Here is a 17845-nt window from a genome sequence, read left to right as displayed (position 1 = left end):
CCCATCCCAAGTTCCTAACTAAAGTGGTCTCAGATTTCCATGTAAATCAGACAATCGCTGATTTTTCTTGGTTATTCCAAAATCCTTTTTTCCAGCCGAGAGAGCCCTGCACTCACTGGATGTAAAGAGTGTTAAAATTCTATTAGGACAAGACCAAGTCCATTCTCAAATCTCAACAGCTTTTTATCAGTTGTGGCCCAGTTCGCACAGGTTTACCCATCTCCAAGCAGTCAGTCTCCAGGTGGATTGTCTCTTGTATCCTCTGCTGTTATCAGCTAGCTAATAATTCTCTTACTGGTAAACCTTAAGCTCTCTCTACTAGAAGCAAGGCAGCTACTACAGCCTTGATGAGGAATATTCGCTTGGCGGTTATTTGCAAGGCAGCTATTTGGAGATCAGTCACACATTCACTAGACACTACTGCCTTGACACAGATGCTCAAATAGGACAGGCACCCCTCAGAAATCTTTGCCTAGCGGTGTCTAGACCTTTTGGTTTCTGTTGAATCCACCTCTTCAGGGGGAATGAGTTTGCTAATCTATTTAATGCTTATGACTATACCTGGAAATCCCCTACGAGAGAAGGTACAGTTTCTTACCTGTAACTCCAGTTCTCTCGTCTGGGTATTTCCATGATTCAAGATACGGTCTCCAGGAAATCGTGTAGGTGTATTGACTGAGGAAGGCCTTGATGAAGGTTTGACAACAGGCCCCTCGTCCCTGGTAAAAAGACCATGACGCTATAGTATAGCGTTTTTTTAGATACAGGATAACCCAATTATAACCATATGTATATCATGTGCATGCACATTGCATTCCAACTAGTTGGTCCTTATTAGAGGATAAAAAGGAGTGGTGCTATTGGGACTGGTTCCCGTTCACTCCTGAAGTAGAGCCAATAGGGGAACGGCTCAAAACATGTTGACTGCTTATTACTGAAACAATCTGACTCATCAAGGTCCGAGTCTTCAGTCATAACCCCTGATTTTAACCTTGGCGACTAGAGGCGGGAATAAAATATAGGTCCAACTAGTCAGGTATTTTTAACTTCATCCTTTCCACTCCACCCTTTCATTATTCTCTAACATACCAATAAGTGTTCCAGCGTAATCGCAATGTCGCAGCACGCCTCAATCCGTAGAGGATTGGGATGAACCCCAATGATGAAGCATGGCACCAAGGGGCAACCCTGGTGGGTGAGGGGTCTCTAGGAAAAAGTTTTTTTCCTATTGAGTGATTACAGTGGATTCTCGCTGTATCCTGGGCAGGTTTTCTTCCAATCTTTCCAATTTGGTGTGATACATATTTCCATGATCGTCATAGGCAACCCTCCCTCCTCCCCGGTGGAGTAAACACACTTTCATGATTCGCTATTAATCAACTAGTACAGCCTTAAAAAAGAACTGAAGTAACTGCCTCTGGCTGAGCATGATGGGACGTTGGATGTCTCTCTGCTCTTAAAGGCACAGTCTTTTTTTATTTTATTTTTTTATTTTTACTTATAATGGCAGCCTGTAGTCATTATTGCCTTGTACTTTATCACTGTTTTCTCTCATACAAAAAGGGTTTGCGAAGGTTCTTTTTCTGTGCCTTTACAAAGATTTGTTTCATGTACTAGGTGCATATTTCTTTACAGTCTCCAAGATGAAGAATTCTGGCCATTGTAGCCTGGTCCATAGGCTGCATTATGACTTTCTTAAGTGACTTTTCAAGGCCTCCCGAAGAAAGGCGAACTCCAGCACTTAAGAAGTTATATTGGATAAAGTGCACCGGGGTCCCCACAGATGAGAGGGACTATTCAACACTTAAGACTATCATGGAAATACCTCTACAAGAGAACTGGATTTACAGATTAGAAGCAATACCTTCCTGACCACCTAAAAGTCGGACATTTGAACACCTCTGCAGTTTGTAGGGTGGTACTGTCGCAGGCATGTGCTCCTGGTATGACTAAGTCCTACAATGTCAAAATGTCTACATTTGGTGCAAGATTAAAAGTCTGACTCTCAAATCTGCACAGCAGCACTAAATCAGCCATGCTGAATCCATCTGCCCAGGGAAGGCTTAACCAAATCCACCCGGTGGCTATATTCAGGTTCAGAAGGTCTGGTGATTCTCCACCATTATTTTCTCAAAGGATCATCAAACAATTCTTGACAGACTTACTTAAACCTTCCCCCCCCCCTAGCCCATTAGTGAGGAGAGGTGTGACGCAGCGGCTAGGGTGGCTGACTCTGGAGCACGGAGCTCACTGTTCGATCACCGGCGGCAGCTCAGCCCAGCACAGCACCCTGTGACTGGGCAATAGCTCGCATAATCTCCCCGACGGCCCCCAGCTCCTTGAGACCCTTCGGGGTGATTAGTTCATGCTTTACAAATACCGGGTTATTATTATTATTAGTTCGACAACCTTTGATGTCAGCATATACTGCTACCGTATGAACCAATCCCCAAGACCGATCTCAAGTATCTTTCCTTGAAGACAGCACTCCTCTAGGCTTTGAAATCAGCAAAATGAGTTGGGGAGGTCTAAGCCTGCATAATCCAAGAACCATGTCTGCATTATTTGAAGTGAAAAGGCACATTATGCACTAATCTGATATTCATGCCCGAGGTGCCTTGCGACTCCCATTTGAATAAGCCTATTATTTTTCATTCTTTCTTTCCAAACACTTTGACAGTGGATAAAAGAGGCCTACACACTCTAAACGTCTACAGGGGCATCATATTTTACATGTACAGAACCACAAGAACATTCAACCAACGCTGCTTCATTGTTGGTTGCCTAAACGGGTGCCGTCCCCAATTTAAACAGGGCATTCCTTGCTGGCCGGGTAGGGCAATGGCACACTCCACCAGTCGCATGTCAGTGACAGCTGCACTTAATGTTAGAGTGCCATTTCCAGACATCGCTTGTGGCCTATTTGGAAAAGCAGGTGCATATTTACAAAGCACTTACCTGTACATGAATACAACAGCAGACTCTTCAGTTGATTAAGCGGTCCTATGCAACCTATTTCATTGAAGATAAGCCTGCTTCTCACTTCTTGTATGTTTGATTCAAGTATGTGAATCTAGGTAAGATCCACTGCTGGAGAAGGAATTAGTTACTCCACTGTAACTCCAATTCTCCAGCGTTGGTATCTTTCATAGATTGACAAGTGACCCTCTCTCCTAGCCGGTCAGAGGCTCACTATCTATTCATGGTATCCTTCACAATCGTGTTAGGAAATTTGAGCTGTTGTGGTCTCTAGGGAGAATAGAGGGCTCTGCACTTCCACCTCTTTGCCTGAAGCTTGTAATGTGGTGGGTGTCCTAGTAAACAAAACAGGTGTTAAGCCTATGGCCATTTTTAGGTTGAGCCTAGCATCGGCGTGCATGCGCTGCGAGATGTGTTGTAGTGGAGTATGGAATATAAACCCTGCCCACTCTCTGCCTATATTTGTCATTGGCTTGTGCCATTGTCCTTTCTAAATGATGGATTCTGATTCGTAAATAGGCTTGTTAGTTCTTCCTTAGTACCACCTTGTCTTTATAGGTAACCTCCCATAGCGACCGGCCCTTTTACTTTGGTTGTTACATGGTACCTGTTATTTAGTCTGTAAGCAGTACTTTCTTTATTGAGTTTCTCTTACTGCAGGCACGACAATGGCGCCCGCTTTTACTTTAATACGGGTGCCAGTATTATCTCATTCCCCCTCCCACCCACTTCCTGATTAATCTCGCTCCGTCGCCCTCGTTTCTGTTTTTCCACCCCCCTCCCGCCAACCAGATCTAAAGCCCTGCCTCCTCCTCGAGACCGTCTAGTTGCCCATATCCTAGCTTGTTACAACTGTTGCTTATCAGCGACATGGCGTGACTGTCGTTATCATCTTAAAAATGCACAAAGGACGGCAGTCATGTGCTCGGATCATGATAAACGGAGGTAAACAAGCCATTAAACAGGCACTCTCTTTCTCACTGCCCTGAACAGCAAGATTTGGAAAACACAGCAAAGGTCACGCAGCACAAGCAGCCAATCTCCCGTCTGCCATATTTAAGGTGTCGGGCCCTTGCCATGGAGTGCTCCCAACAAGATAGATATGGAGAAATCCTAGTCGTGGTCGGCAGCAGGAGAGTTTTACATTCAACAGCTGTCAGCCTTAAAGTTTCAGAACTGTCGGAAGGCGATCAGTTCTGGGTTTGTGAAGAGACAGAGAAGCAGAAATATCTGGACGGAGTGGGGCTCAAGAGCACAAGGTGAGCTACCAATCACAGACAAGCTCATCATCCGGCAGGAGGATCCTGAGGTTGAACCAATGGCTCTCAGCTTGACTTCTCTGGCTTAGAGTGAACCTGTGCACGAACCCCTCAACACAACTATTATTTTGAGATATTGTACTCCAAAGCATTTTCACCATCAGGAATTTGGAGTTACACCTCAAGAGGAAGAGCAAGATACTTCTTTTCCAGAAGCATATCTGAGCTGGAGCATAACACAGATCAGCTTTAAAATTAAACACCTTATTTTCAGTCCGGAGAATGTTTTGAGCACTTGTACTTAAACGTCAAGACACAGTCAAGCGGCCTGTCGAGTAGAACATAATAAGTAAAAGGAGAGCTCTGTCAGTCGGTCGGGTCTCCGGCATTTTTCACGCTAGAAAACAGAGTTAAGTGGATATTGCAAAGTAGCTGGGACGGCGCCTTTGGCCCACTAGAACAAAGGTTTTCATTGTAATAACAAATACGACAAAACAGAAAGCAACTTCTTTCGATCTCATCTGGTGAAGTGTTACTTTGTTACATCACTGATGCTTCACATTAATTCTTACCTGTTTTCCGAGTTACTCATGCCACACATCATCCTTCTATGTACAGATATTCTGTTTTATTAAGGTTTATTTAGTCCTATTGTGTTAACTATTTGAGAATACTTCAATGAATGCAGGTCCATAAACATGTCCTGATTCCCTAAGTCAGGGCACAAGTCCTAAACAAGTAGATGCAATGCATTAGGTCTCGCATTACTGAAAGTTTGAGCTATTGGCGTTGCAAATAATAATGCAATGCCAGAGCTCCAACTTTGAGTAATGCGAGACCTATTGCATTGCAAGTGCTTGTTACACTGTTTAACGCTATTTTAAAAGTACCAGCTATTCCCTAGTCATGACAATGGGGAATGATTCAAGCATTTGAATCTATGAAAGATTCCATCGCTGTAGAACTAGAGTTTTAGGCAAGTAACACATTTCATTGTTCTTAAGCTCATTTATAATGTATCAAGTAATGACAGTGGGTGAAGCTGATCGTAGAGATCCACATATTACATTTCTTAGTAGCTCAGTCGGACAACCCAGTAATATACAGCCCCAGGTAAACTGGCGCAAGCACATCATAATAGCAAGGAGGGGTAAGCTGGTTGGGGAAAACACAAAAAGAAAAAGCAGGGGATTGTGTGGTCCTGAATTTTAATGATGAGAGGTGGGTGGATTTTGCCCTATGCCATCTTTGAGACTCCCCTTTAGAGCAGATACAAGCCCGCCCTTTGGGTTATTTTTACCCCCCACATCAAGGGGGCATTTTGCCTCATCAGTGCCTCCAGAATAGAAACGCCCCTGCCCCCCTTATGGTTTCATCCCAATCGTTTTGAGGCATTGTCTGGTCTAACAGAAATTGATTGACGACCCTTGGACCCATACAGCTCAAGTAAGATGTTAATGGCAGGAGGGGGTATTCAGGGAAATCCATCATCCAGTGGTCAGAATAGAAGGGAATAGGCTAGGGGCTAAACACTTGGATCATCACATACAAAACCACCAGATACTTTTATTAGCAACAAGGAGCTGGAGACTGGGGATCTTTCAACTAGCCTCTCAATCGTTCATAATTTAAAAACACAGGGGTCCTGCTTGAACTCCACCACTGTTAGCCATAGGGAGAATCCAGGTATAAGGCCGCACAAAACCCATCCTTTTAGAATTCTCTCTTGGAACATCGCATGCATCCGCTTGAAATTAGAGGACGAAATGTGGTTAAACTATATAAATACTTTTGATACTATTTGTACCCAGAAAACATGGTCTAGGGAGAACATTGAACTTGATGGCTATTACTCCCTTAATGTACATGCAATTCACTCACCTGCAGGGAGAGCGAAAGGAGGTCTGGCGACATTGATCTCCCTTAAACACGGGTCCATCAAAGCAAAGTCTGTTATAAATTCACCCTGGTACCAACTGATTTTGATTTTTAATTTGTTTCAGGTCAAGACACTTTTAATTAACTGGTACTACAATGTTTTTGATTTAAATAGATGTGATATTATTGTAAATCTTAAGGAGGAAATTGATAAGATCGCGGAGTAGTGGCAACCCCTGTGTATCTATTGGGTGGGGGATTTTAATTGCTCCCCATGCCGGCATAGCGCAAATGGAGTGTGTGGGTTAATGGACACTGAGGGCTACCCACTAACACACTTTATACACACGCCACAGGGAGACGCCTTAAATGATATTATTATTGTGAATGACTTGCTTTTTGTTGACACCTTGGTCTGTAACACTGCAATCCAATATCCCACCTTTATGGGCAGAGGAAGGGAAAGTGTTATTGACTTTATGTGAATATCTAGAAAATGTGCTTCCCTGATGGATAGTAGTTTTGAAGTAGAGCCCAGCAATGCAAGCAATCATAACCCTCTTACTGCTTCCCTACATGTAACTGCCCAGGAGGAGGAAGGAGATGGTCGCCTCCTCCAGTATAACCCAAATGAATGAAATGGAACAAGATAAATCCCCTTCAATTTGAGGAGAGTATTATCAAAGCAAATTTAAGCTCCATTTTGAAATACCTGGATCATGATTCCAGGAAAAGTGTGGGAATCACACTATACAAATATTTTTAACCCGAAGGGTATCACTAGCCAGTAAATAAATCAAGATGTCTTATTAAATTCAGTTACTGCACTCCATTTGAGCTCTTCCCTATCAGCCAGTGAGGTTGAGGATGCCCTCAGCAAAGGTATACAACTTAAAGCTGCAGGACCAGATAGGGTACCCCACGATTTATTTAAAAGTTATATCCAACTCTGGGCACCCCTCCTCACAAATGTTTTTAGAGCAGCAATAACTGGTCCCATCCCAACATCCTGGAAAGAGACCATTGTGGTACCCATGTACAAAAAGGGAAATAAGGAAGACCCGGCCTGCTAGAGGCCTATTTCCCTAATCAATGCTACGGTCAAGGTGTTGGGGAGGGTCATTTTAGCGCGACTCGAGACCTGGGCTGATTCTATTGGGCTAATATCCCAAACCCAATATGGATTTAGAAGAGGCAGGGGGACAAACAAACAGTGCCTCAATTTGGCCTTGGTTATGGGCAAGCACATGAAGGCAAGGAAGGGGTCAGTCCACCTTGCCTTCATGGACTTGTCCAGTTCTTTTGACATGGTCAATAGGGGAAAACTGGGAGAAATGGGTTTCGAAGAACCTCTCATTGCCCTCCTGCGTAGGTTATACGCGTCCACCACGGTAGCCAATACGATTTGGCCCGGGGGGAGAGAGGATCGGACCCATTATTTCTACAGAGGGAGTTCGACAGGGGTGCATATTGTCCCCATTCCTCTTTCTTGTGTATACACATAGCCTAGAAGCAGCCTTAATAGGTCAGGAACTAAACTTTCCGAAAGTTGGAGGCAAGCCGATCCCGTTGTTGTCGTATGCGGACGACACGGTTTTAATGGCTTTACTGCAAATAGCCTACAGAAGTCCCTCAATGTTTTTTAATGATTTTGTGCTACCTCTGGATCTAGAAGTAAATTTCACTAAATCTTACTCCATGTTCTGTGGTCCAAGTCAAACTAGATCTAGGAAATTTACTGTAAAGGGCAAGACAATCGATAAAGTCTCTAATTTTACCTACCTGGGGAATGTTTTTGATAACAAACTGAACTGGGATTCCCTTATTACATCTAGGGTGCTGAACACTAATCGGGCAGTAGAAGGCCTTTTCCACTTCGCAAGTAAGTTAGGCCATAAGCCAGTAGCGGAATTGATCACTTTATATAAATTAAATTTTTTATCCATTGCTTCCTATGGGGCTGGAGTATGGGGAGATCACAAAAGCTCTCAACTTCAAATATTAGAAAACAAGTTTTTTTAAACGATTATTGATGATCTCAAAAAGTGCCTCCACAGCATTCTGTCATTCTGAGGTAGGGATAGATTTTTTATCACAGACCAGATTAAAATTGCCCCATTGATTCTTTGTGCCAAAGTTTGGCCATCAGAAGATTTAATGCTCACAATGGAAATTATCAAGGACTGTATGATGCTGGACATTCCATGGCTTTGCTATGTGAATAGAAAATTTTATGAAATAGGCCGAAGGCACTATTATGATAATCCTGCCAGCATAGATACAAATATGAAATTGATTATAAAAGACGCAAATTTTGTTGAGCTTGATAACCGACAGCGCCAACCAGGACTGCACTGTCACCTAGATTGGCCCTTTTTACAACAACAATTTTATCTGTCTTTTACCACGAACGTGCAGCACAGATTTTTATTGACTAGGTTTCGGCTTTGCACATTGCACTTTTTAGCGGCCTTTCCTAAACAGGCTGGATGGTGAAATACCCTCACTCAATGCCCTTGTGATAGTTCATCACATCAAAGCACGCTGCACTTTACCCTCTTCTGTGCACTTTACAAAGGGCCAAGGTAACGGTTCCTCATACCACTTTTAAGAGAAACTCGCCCCAGTAATCACCAGGATGGTTTTAATTTTTTACGCTCCGTGTCCACCGAAGTTATTTGCACTGCAGTATTAAATTTTATTAGATCTGCACTCGTAATAAGGAAACGGTATGAAATGTAAATGAAATGGGTGCTCTTCTTTTTAGAAATTTTTATTTTTAACTTGCTTTTTAAACTGTTGAGTATTTGAATCAAGTGACATATCACTGTACAATTTTGACGTGTAAATTTTATTTATTCAGTACATATGTTATACTTTTATGGTACTTTGTGAACCGCATAAAGCTATTCTTGACTTGTCTTGAGTGTAAAAAGAGTTGGGAATGTGAGAAGGAACCCTAACCATAACTGTAGATCAAATTAAATTGACATATTTTGTATTGTAATAAATTTAAAACTAACCATCATTCAAATTTCGATATGCATTTGCTTGAATATATATTTAATGACATTTTCAATAATGGATTAAAATGTAAGAATGCAAGGAACTGAGGGGAATGCTTCCGGTGGTGCTGTAAACACTTCCCACAGCTCCTGGGGTGTTGCTCATCTGTTGCCTCAGAAAAACGATGTCTGTCCCACTATGGCATTTAGGGGAGTTCATAATGTGGGGAGCCTATCATGAAACGGTTATTATCCATCGGAAACATTCCTTCCAGTGGTCAAGTAACCTTCTGCTTATAGTAATGCCCTTTCACCCCTCCTACCTGGGAGCATGGTGGCTGCCATTAAAGTAGCTTCTCCTCTCTCTCTCCAGCTTGCTTTTGCTCGTCATTTTGAACGTGAGTCTCTTCTTTAAACTGGCGATGATTGAACAAGCAGCCCAGTCATTCCACCGGGTCCACGTCCTCGACGAGGGTGCTGCACAGTAAGTCAAACTACACTCTTTCTTTTCTAGCAAACAACGTTCATTTTCTCAAGATATGTTTTTTTGCTGACCTCCAATTTAATTTGTGGTAATGTACTTTTGCAACACAATTCCTCCTTCAGACCTTAAAGCCGAACAACTGATGATATTCTTGTTTTACCTACAGGTGGGCGAGCCAGTGAAAGCACGGACCTGGTTCGAGCCAGGTACCTGCCTCTGGCTCGCGGTCCACCTAGAACCGCGGCACCAAAATGAGTCGAGCTTCTATGTAGGTTATGCGCACCTCCCTCTCTTTACCCTCATGCACAAAAAATTAAAAGCAAATGACGATTCTCCAATTATCATACTGAGAGAATCTTGATTTCATTAAAGAAAACGGAGGCTGACATTATGCAATAACTTTTATTGCTGCCCAAGATATGCAGCCCTTCAAAGTGTAACCATTACATCATGAATAAAACATTCCAAACAGCATAACAAAGCACCATAGTAACCAAGTGTCATCCTCTAGAGCTGCGAAACGTTAAGACAACTTCATCCACGTTGAACGATGATCTGGATTTACAAGGAAGTTGAGTCTAGAAAAAAGAACATAAAATTGAAAAGCAACAAGGTCAAAAACAAACAACCACCAGGGAGCGGTGGGAGGGATAATGTCAGCCTCCGTTGTCTTTAATGAAATCAAGATTCTCTCTGTATGATAATTGGAGAATCGTCATTTCATTACAAGACCGGAGGCTACATTATGCAAGTTTAAAGCTTTGCAATGCTATGTTGCTTACATGTTCTACAGGCTTAAGATAAAATTTAACAAAGGTTGAAGCATTTGACCAATCAGCTGCTTTAAGGATATCTGAAAGTGAACCTCCACCCTGAAAACCTTGCTAGCCATAGCTCCTCGAGAGGAGTGAGCACCAAATTTAGATAGGTCAATACCGGCATCCATCATCACTGTTCTAACCCATCTAGAGATAGTAGCAGAAGAAACAGCTTTGTAGGGTTTGACAAAGGAAATCAGTAACTGTTTCTCATTAATAGGTCTCAAAACACTCATTTTTCTTCATAAACTTTCATACAACTTACCACACAGAGTTTGGGGCAGTCAAAAAAGTAAGGATAGAAATTTTCCGACATAGTCTTAGTTCTCTTCCAGATTTCAAACAACACGCCATCAGGAGAGTAAAACCTATTAGAAATCTCTAATGCTTTAACGTCTGACACGCGTCTAAAGGATATAAGGCATAATAAAGTAGCTAACTTAATAGAGAGTTGTTTTCTTGTTAGTGAAAAATTATCAGGCCAAGAAGAAAAAAGTTCAAAAACGAGGTTTACCTTCCATAAAGAATCATACTTAGCCTTAGGAGGAAGTCTTAAAGTTAGGATTTTTCTCAGTTTAGTAGTAAAGTTGGGAGTCCTAACTTTACTACTCCTAAACTGAGAAAAATCCTAACTTTAACACTTTTGGTATTCACAGAAGGCATTTAGGAGTCCTAAAGTTATGACTCGTAACTTCTGCGAATACCGAAATGAGTAAGTGCCTTCTGTGAATACCGAAATGAGTAAGTGCCTTCTGTGAATACCAAAGTGGTAGTAAGTTTAGGATTTTGTCTTGTTAGTTCTCTGAATCGGGCCCCACACTTTACCTGCTGTCCTAGCGCGGAGACGGGGTGATTCGGGCGCAATACACATTTATAAATATCAAATAGAGATTAATAAATATCAAATACTGTAGGAGTAGGTAGCGTATTTTCATCTTGTGGAGTAGTGAGTGACTTAACAATATGGAAAGGTTCCCTCTGGACATTGACTACATTCATCATCACAGCTTCATAATATGCTGCCTGTGCCTTTTTAATTTCCTTATGTAAATGCCAGTTTTTTAGGGAGACCAGGTGGGCGGTGAACCAAGGTGCTGATTTCTCTTTATTTCCATTCTTTATAGTAGTGATAGGGATCGCTTCATCTAGTGAGTCCTAAATCCACTCTTCTGTTATGCAATTTGCTGCTAAGGGATGTTTACCTACGGGCAGTTTATTTGAGGCTAGGGAGGTCATCCATATTTCTTTACTCAGTTTCGACCGGCGTTGTCCTAGGCTGAATGTGGTCTTATTGCAGTAGCGGCCATTGTAGGAAGAAAGGAGAGGGGAGGGGCAGGAGGAGAGACGACTGGTCCCAGGTATTGGAGCTCAGACTTCCTCATGATTCGAAATCGAAAAACTACAGACGGGGAAGGTTTAGGCCTGAGCGAGTATAGGGATTGATCTGAATGAGTTATCTTGTTCGTGGGAATTCGGGCAGGGTTCTTGGCCCCTGGTCCCATTCAGGCATGGAAGAGCAGAGACAGGCTTGCCTTTGGCACACCTATGGCATGTGGAATGGGGAGTTGCCTTTAGAGTGACAGAATCATTCCTATTGCACTCTTCACACCACTTCCTTCTGCCACCTCTCTGCGAGACTTCCACTTTTTTACATGCACATCTTTCTGAAATCTTCCATCTACATATTGCAGACCTCCTCTTTCCTTTCTGAACCCTCTTTTCACTTTCTCCTTCTGCACATATTCTCTTGCATCTGCTTGACTTTACCATTCTCCCCCACAAACACACAACACAGCTATTAACTTATGAACACTGCAGTTCCATTTGGCCGGTCAAAATTTCATCATGCACTTTGTACCTACACCGCACGCTTTTTCACATAATTGCAAATACAATTTGTACATGCGACCATTGCCCTCTGCTCTCCACAGAGGATCCAAACAAGATTGGTTGAGGAGGTCTTCTGAACACATTTGTGACCCACTGGTAGCCACTGTGAGAACTGCGCACAACCTTTAGACTCAACTCCAGTGCTCTCAATCATGGCCCATTTTACTCACTCGCCCACAACCTGAACTAGCACATCCACCTATAAGCGAGTTGATAGTATGCAGAACAATAGGTTGATATTTTGTATGGCAAAAATAAAAAATAAAAAAATCCAGGAAAAAACAAGCACTCTTAGTGAAGTAACTTAGTCAAGATGTGAAATTTAAATAGGAGCAACCTCATTGTCATGATTGACATGGGTTATTGTAAAGTTTTTTACAGTCATTGTTGAGATATCCATCAGTGTTTTGCATTGTAAAGGATATCAGAATGGAGTACAATAAAGACTCCTTTCACAGTCCTGCTTTTTAATGATTTTTACCTGCCCTGGACCTCGCTGCTTAATGCAGTGCTATGAGGCCCAGGAGAAGGCTCCCTTCCCTGCACCACACAGCACTGGATAATGAGTGGCAAGCCTCGGAAAACCCCACACCACACTAGACCTCATGGCAGCAATTATCTAATGCTGTGTTGCCAAGGGTCGGGTGGTCCCTCTCCTGGGCTGGGCCTTACAGCGCTCGAAACCCAGGGTAGTGAAAAGCATTCAATAAAAGGGAGAGCTGAACTAAAACATGTGGACAGTGTAAGCCCAGAGTTATGGCTCACAGTGAGGCAGTTTCTCTGGGTCTCAAGCCCCCCGGTAATTTGGATCAGCTCTGTATTTACATCCTTTACAGTGTAAAACTATGATCGATATCTCAACAAAGACAGTCCACAAAATCAAGCTACTCCATGAGCTGTGAGGCCCAGAGGATGGGGTTTCAGCCACTTGGAAGCGCAGCCATAGTGTAGCACTGTGCAGTCCATGAGTGGGTGGCTCACTGCATTCGGTCTCACACTACTGGATAATGGCTGCACGGCGCAGGCAAGGGGGCCCACCCCCTGGACTTCACAGTCATGATCCAGGTGTGCAGGGCAGAGGAGAGTGGGGCTCCCTTCCCCAGGTGTTGAAGCTGCAGAAGTGCTCTGATGATAAAGACTGGAGTGAGCCCTGCCATGGTGGAAGCTCCCTCCTCCACTGACTCCCCTCTCCTCAGTAAATTCACTCACATTCGCATATATTCACAATTGCCATGTTACCACTGCTTTGTGTGCTCTGCAGAAGGGCTAAGCATGATTGGATGAGCACTAATTCTAAGCACCTCTGTGACACACTGACAACTCCTTGTGAGAACTTCCCACAGCCTTTATACTCCACTCCAATTCTCTCAAGTATGGTCCACTACAAACACCCACCCTCAACCGGAACTCACACAGACGCCTACGGGCAAGTCAGTTCACCATAGGCACAGTACAAGATTGATATGTGCATTAAAACAAAACCCAGGAAAATTGTTGTACTCTTAGAAAAGCAAATTAAGCATGTGTGAAATATAAATAGGAGCAACCTCACTGGCATGCCTGACATGATTACCGTAATGTTTTTTTTTTATAAGCACATTTTTATTGGTTTTGAAAAGCAAACAGTAAATCGGCATTAAACACGGAAATGATAAATCACTGACATTCACAGGAGTGTAACATCTCAAGAGTCCCGACTTCTAAAGGTATACACTTATATAATAACTGAGCAAAGGTTGATCATTCCAAGGTACCCAGCTATTTTCCCCACACCCTACAGTACTTTTTGGGGCATCCTCGAGCCGCATACAAGGTCTTTTCCTGGGTCGCGCACCAGTCTACCCCCTTCCGCCACCTTCCAGGGCCAGGAGGGTCCAGGCATTTCCACACCGCCGCTATATCACATTTAGCTGCAATCATGGCAGTGTTAAAAAATAGTTTTTCATTTCTGGACCCGTCCAGTCCATCTGTGTTCCCCAGTAGGGAGTGACGCGGGTCATGGGGGACCACTCAGCCCAAGACTTATGTGAGCTCCTCCTTGATATCGCCCCAGAATCTCGCCAAGCGGGGGCATGAACAGACCATATGGAAAAAGTCAGCTGGGGCATAGCCACACCTCGCACAGGAGGCGTCTGAGCGCAGGCCCGCCCGGTGAAGGCGCAAGGGGGTAAGGTATGCAGTGTGCAAATAGTATAGTTGGATCAGTCTGAGTTTGGCAGATGCGGTAACCATCTTGGGCGCCATGAGGGCATCACGCCAGTCCGCCTCGTCAAGTGGACCCACCCATTCCTCCCATTGGTCTCTTAACTTGTCCAGTGTAACAGGGGTGTTGTTGACCAAGGTTCGGTAAATGCGCAAGATACCCCCTTTACCCAAGTCACCCAGCATAGTCTGCACTTCTGGGGGGCTATACTCAGGGAGCCTCATGTCGTCTGTGAGATGCGTGTGGAAGGCATGCCGCAGCTGTAAATATTTGTAGAAGTGGGAGGGGTGGAGGGAGTAACGGGTCTGGAGGTCCTGAAATGAACACTTGTGGCCGCTAGCTTAGACATCCTCCAGTTGTGAGATTCCAATGAGGTCCCATGATTTAAACCCCTGCAGGCCACTAACCTCACGGAGCCAAGTGCCTTGCCAGAGGGATGTTCATTGGGTCAGCTTGCGCGTCCAACGAGTGTGATGCAAAGAGGCCCTCCAGGCCAACAGCACGGAACGCGTTGCATCCGGCAGCTGGGAAGGAATGGACCCCCAGTACATCAGTGATTGGATTTGGGGTAGACCCAGTTCACTCAGCTCGAGTCGATAGGCAGGGTTGGACCAACCCCCATTAAACCAATCGTGGATAACTAGGAGATGTGCCGCCAAGAAATAGAGGTAAAGGTGCGTCATCCCCATACCCCGGTCAAAGGATGGGATCTGACATAGGGTAAGGGCCAAGCGTGCCACCCCCAGAGAAATTTGGTGTCCAGACTGTCCAGCTCCTGAAACCATGCCCTAAGAAAACAGAAGGGGGCGTTTTGGAGAACATAGAGAAATCAGGGAAGGATCATCATTTTGAAGAGGGCGACCCTCCCCAGGGGATTCAGAGGTAGCGGCTTCTAGTTCTGAAGGTCCGCTTTAGCCATCTTCACCAATGGGGTGACGTTGAGGGACCAGCCTTGCTCGGGAAGGAGGGTGATCCATATCCCCAAATATTTAAACAATTGGCACCGAAGTGGTATGGTGGACTGCCAATCGTAACAGTCCCTGGAGAGGTCCAGTGGGACCAATACCGACTTCCCCGGTATTAGCCGGAGACCGGATGCTTGCAGGGTCTGGAGGCAGTGCGGACCCGACAAGGAGGGTTCAGCCAAGAAGAGCAAGACAATGTCCGCATATACGGCAATCTTGTCTGCTTCCTTGTTAGGCCATTCCCACCCGCGAATGCAACCATCGGCCCGCACCAGGGAGTCCAGAGGTTCCATCGCTAAGGCGAAGAGTAGGGGTGAAAGGGGGCGTCCCTGCCTCAATCCCCTACTAATGGGGAAGGCCTCAGACAACACACCATTGACCAGTACGCGTGACCCCGGCTGGGCATAGAGGACGTGAACCAGCGCCCTGAAGTGGGGTCCAAACCCCATCTCAGCCAGCACGCCCATCAGGTACACCCAGTCCACTGAATCGAAGGCCTTCTCAAAGTCTATGAGAAGGAGTGCCAGATATGGGGTGAGTAAATGCCGGTGAGCTAGGGCCAGCTGTAACCGACTAAGACAGTGTCGGGTGCCTCGCATGGGCATGAAGCCGCACTAGTCCGGGTGGACCAGCAGGGACAGATAGGGCTTCAGTCGTTGGGTGAGAACGGTTGCATCCAGCTTGATCTCCGTGTTGAGGAGAGAGATGGGATGATAGTCCGCACAGTGACTGGAGGGTGGCTGGGATTTCGGCAAGACCATGATGGTGGCAATGTCCGTCTCGGGTGGGAAGGAACCTTTCTCAAACGCTTCGTTGAATAGGTCAGCCAGACGGGGCACACGGGTTTCGCGATATTGCGTGTAGTATTCTTGAGGAAGGCCGTCTAGGACTGGGGTTTTGCCCGACGAGGTGAGGGAGATTGCTTCGTCGATCTCATCACGAGAAATGGGGCGGTCCAGATCTTTCTGGGCGGCTGAATCCACCCGAGGGAGACGTACGCTTCCCTGCTTGAGAAGGGAAGAGAGCGACAGGCCCGGGGCCCGTGCTGCATAAAGTCGATGATAGTAATGAGCGAAGGTGCGGGTCATCGCCAGTGGGGCGCTGTGTACCACTCCGTCCTCATCCACTACTTCCGGGTAATGCGGTTCGCCCTGGGGTATGTGGCCAGTCTATGCAGGACCGTGCCATTTTTGTCTCCCCAGTCATAGACCCTTGCTATTGATGATCTCCAAAGGAGCTTGGCATAATCCAAGGATAACTGTCTGATCTCTGCCTGAAGGTGAGTGAGTTGGCGGGCACGGAAAGTGTCATCAGGCGTGGGGGGGGGGGGGACTGCTCAAGACAGAGTGCCTGTGCCTCCCGTGAGGTGATTTACCGCTGGTGCGCCTGTCTCTGATTTTTCGAGGTGGCCTCTCGCGACGCACCAAATGGTAGCCTTACCTGCCTCCCAAAGGGTACCTGGGGAGGCTACCGAACCTTCATTAGTGTGAAAGTACTGCTTAAGCTCCGCCCCACCACCTTTCTGAATTTCGCATCCTGAAGGAACCAGGCATTCATTCTCCATGTTTGGCAGGCCGAGGGGGGGGGAGCCCTCGTACTGAGAAGCACCGGGGAGTGGTCAGAAATCCCCCAGGGAAGGATACAGATGTCCAGGATCACAGAGCAGTCGGTCGAGGGGACAAAGATCACATCTATACGTGCCTGTGTATGGTCCGTTGCAGAGGTGTCGGTGAACTAGGCGGTGCGAGGTTGCCAGGTACGCCAAGCATCACAGAGGCCCTGAGACTCGGACCAGTTCCACAGTTGCTTCGCCTGTGCAAGTCTAGTGGTGGAGGGAGGGCCTGTCGTGTCAAGGGTTGGGGCAGAAACCGCATTGAAGTCACCTCCAATGATGGTGGGGCCCAGGAGCAGGGCAGTCAGCAGGGCTGCAGTGTGCTTGAGAGTGAAATAAATAAAATGTAAATTTGATACTTGTATAGTGCACTACTCACCCGCAAGGGTCTCAAGGCGCTTGTACGAATACCGCTGTGGAACCCATCCTGGTTTTCCCTGTGAGGCGTCCACTTCTGGGCACCCCCAAGGTGGAAGCCAGGCATCCTTAGCGTTGTGGGGGCCGTTGTGGAGATTAAGCAAGCTATTGCCCAGAGTTGCAGAGTGGGACTCCATGATTGGAATAGGCACTGAGGCGAGAATTATCAGGTCCGTGGAATTTTTTGAGCCCAAGACCCGCCGAGGCGGGTAATTGAACCCTGGTCCCGGGCTAGACCTCTGCATCAAGGTCTGCCGCTCTAATCATTGAGCCACACTTCTCCACTGAGAAGTGGTTGCGAGCATCGAGGGGGGGGGATAAATGGACATAATATT

General features: G+C 45.5%; 1 protein-coding gene across 5 annotated transcripts in view; it reads left to right on the top strand.

Annotated features, from left to right (window-relative positions):
- GRAMD1C (GRAM domain containing 1C) overlaps nucleotides 1-17845 on the top strand; it is a 1366575-nt gene that overhangs the window by 1251108 nt on the left and 97622 nt on the right. For all 5 annotated transcript variants that reach the window (XM_085621077.1, XM_085621075.1, XM_085621076.1 and 2 more), the window contains one exon: nucleotides 9495-9605. In XM_085621077.1, coding sequence (XP_085477203.1) covers nucleotides 9495-9605 — 111 coding nt within the window. The remainder of the gene's footprint in view (nucleotides 1-9494; nucleotides 9606-17845) is intronic.

Source organism: Triturus cristatus, chromosome 8 (assembly GCF_964204655.1).
Source record: "Triturus cristatus chromosome 8, aTriCri1.1, whole genome shotgun sequence".
Classification (NCBI taxonomy): domain Eukaryota; kingdom Metazoa; phylum Chordata; class Amphibia; order Caudata; family Salamandridae; genus Triturus; species Triturus cristatus.
Note: the sequence above shows the minus strand (reverse complement) of the source record. Positions and strands in the feature narration are given on the sequence as shown.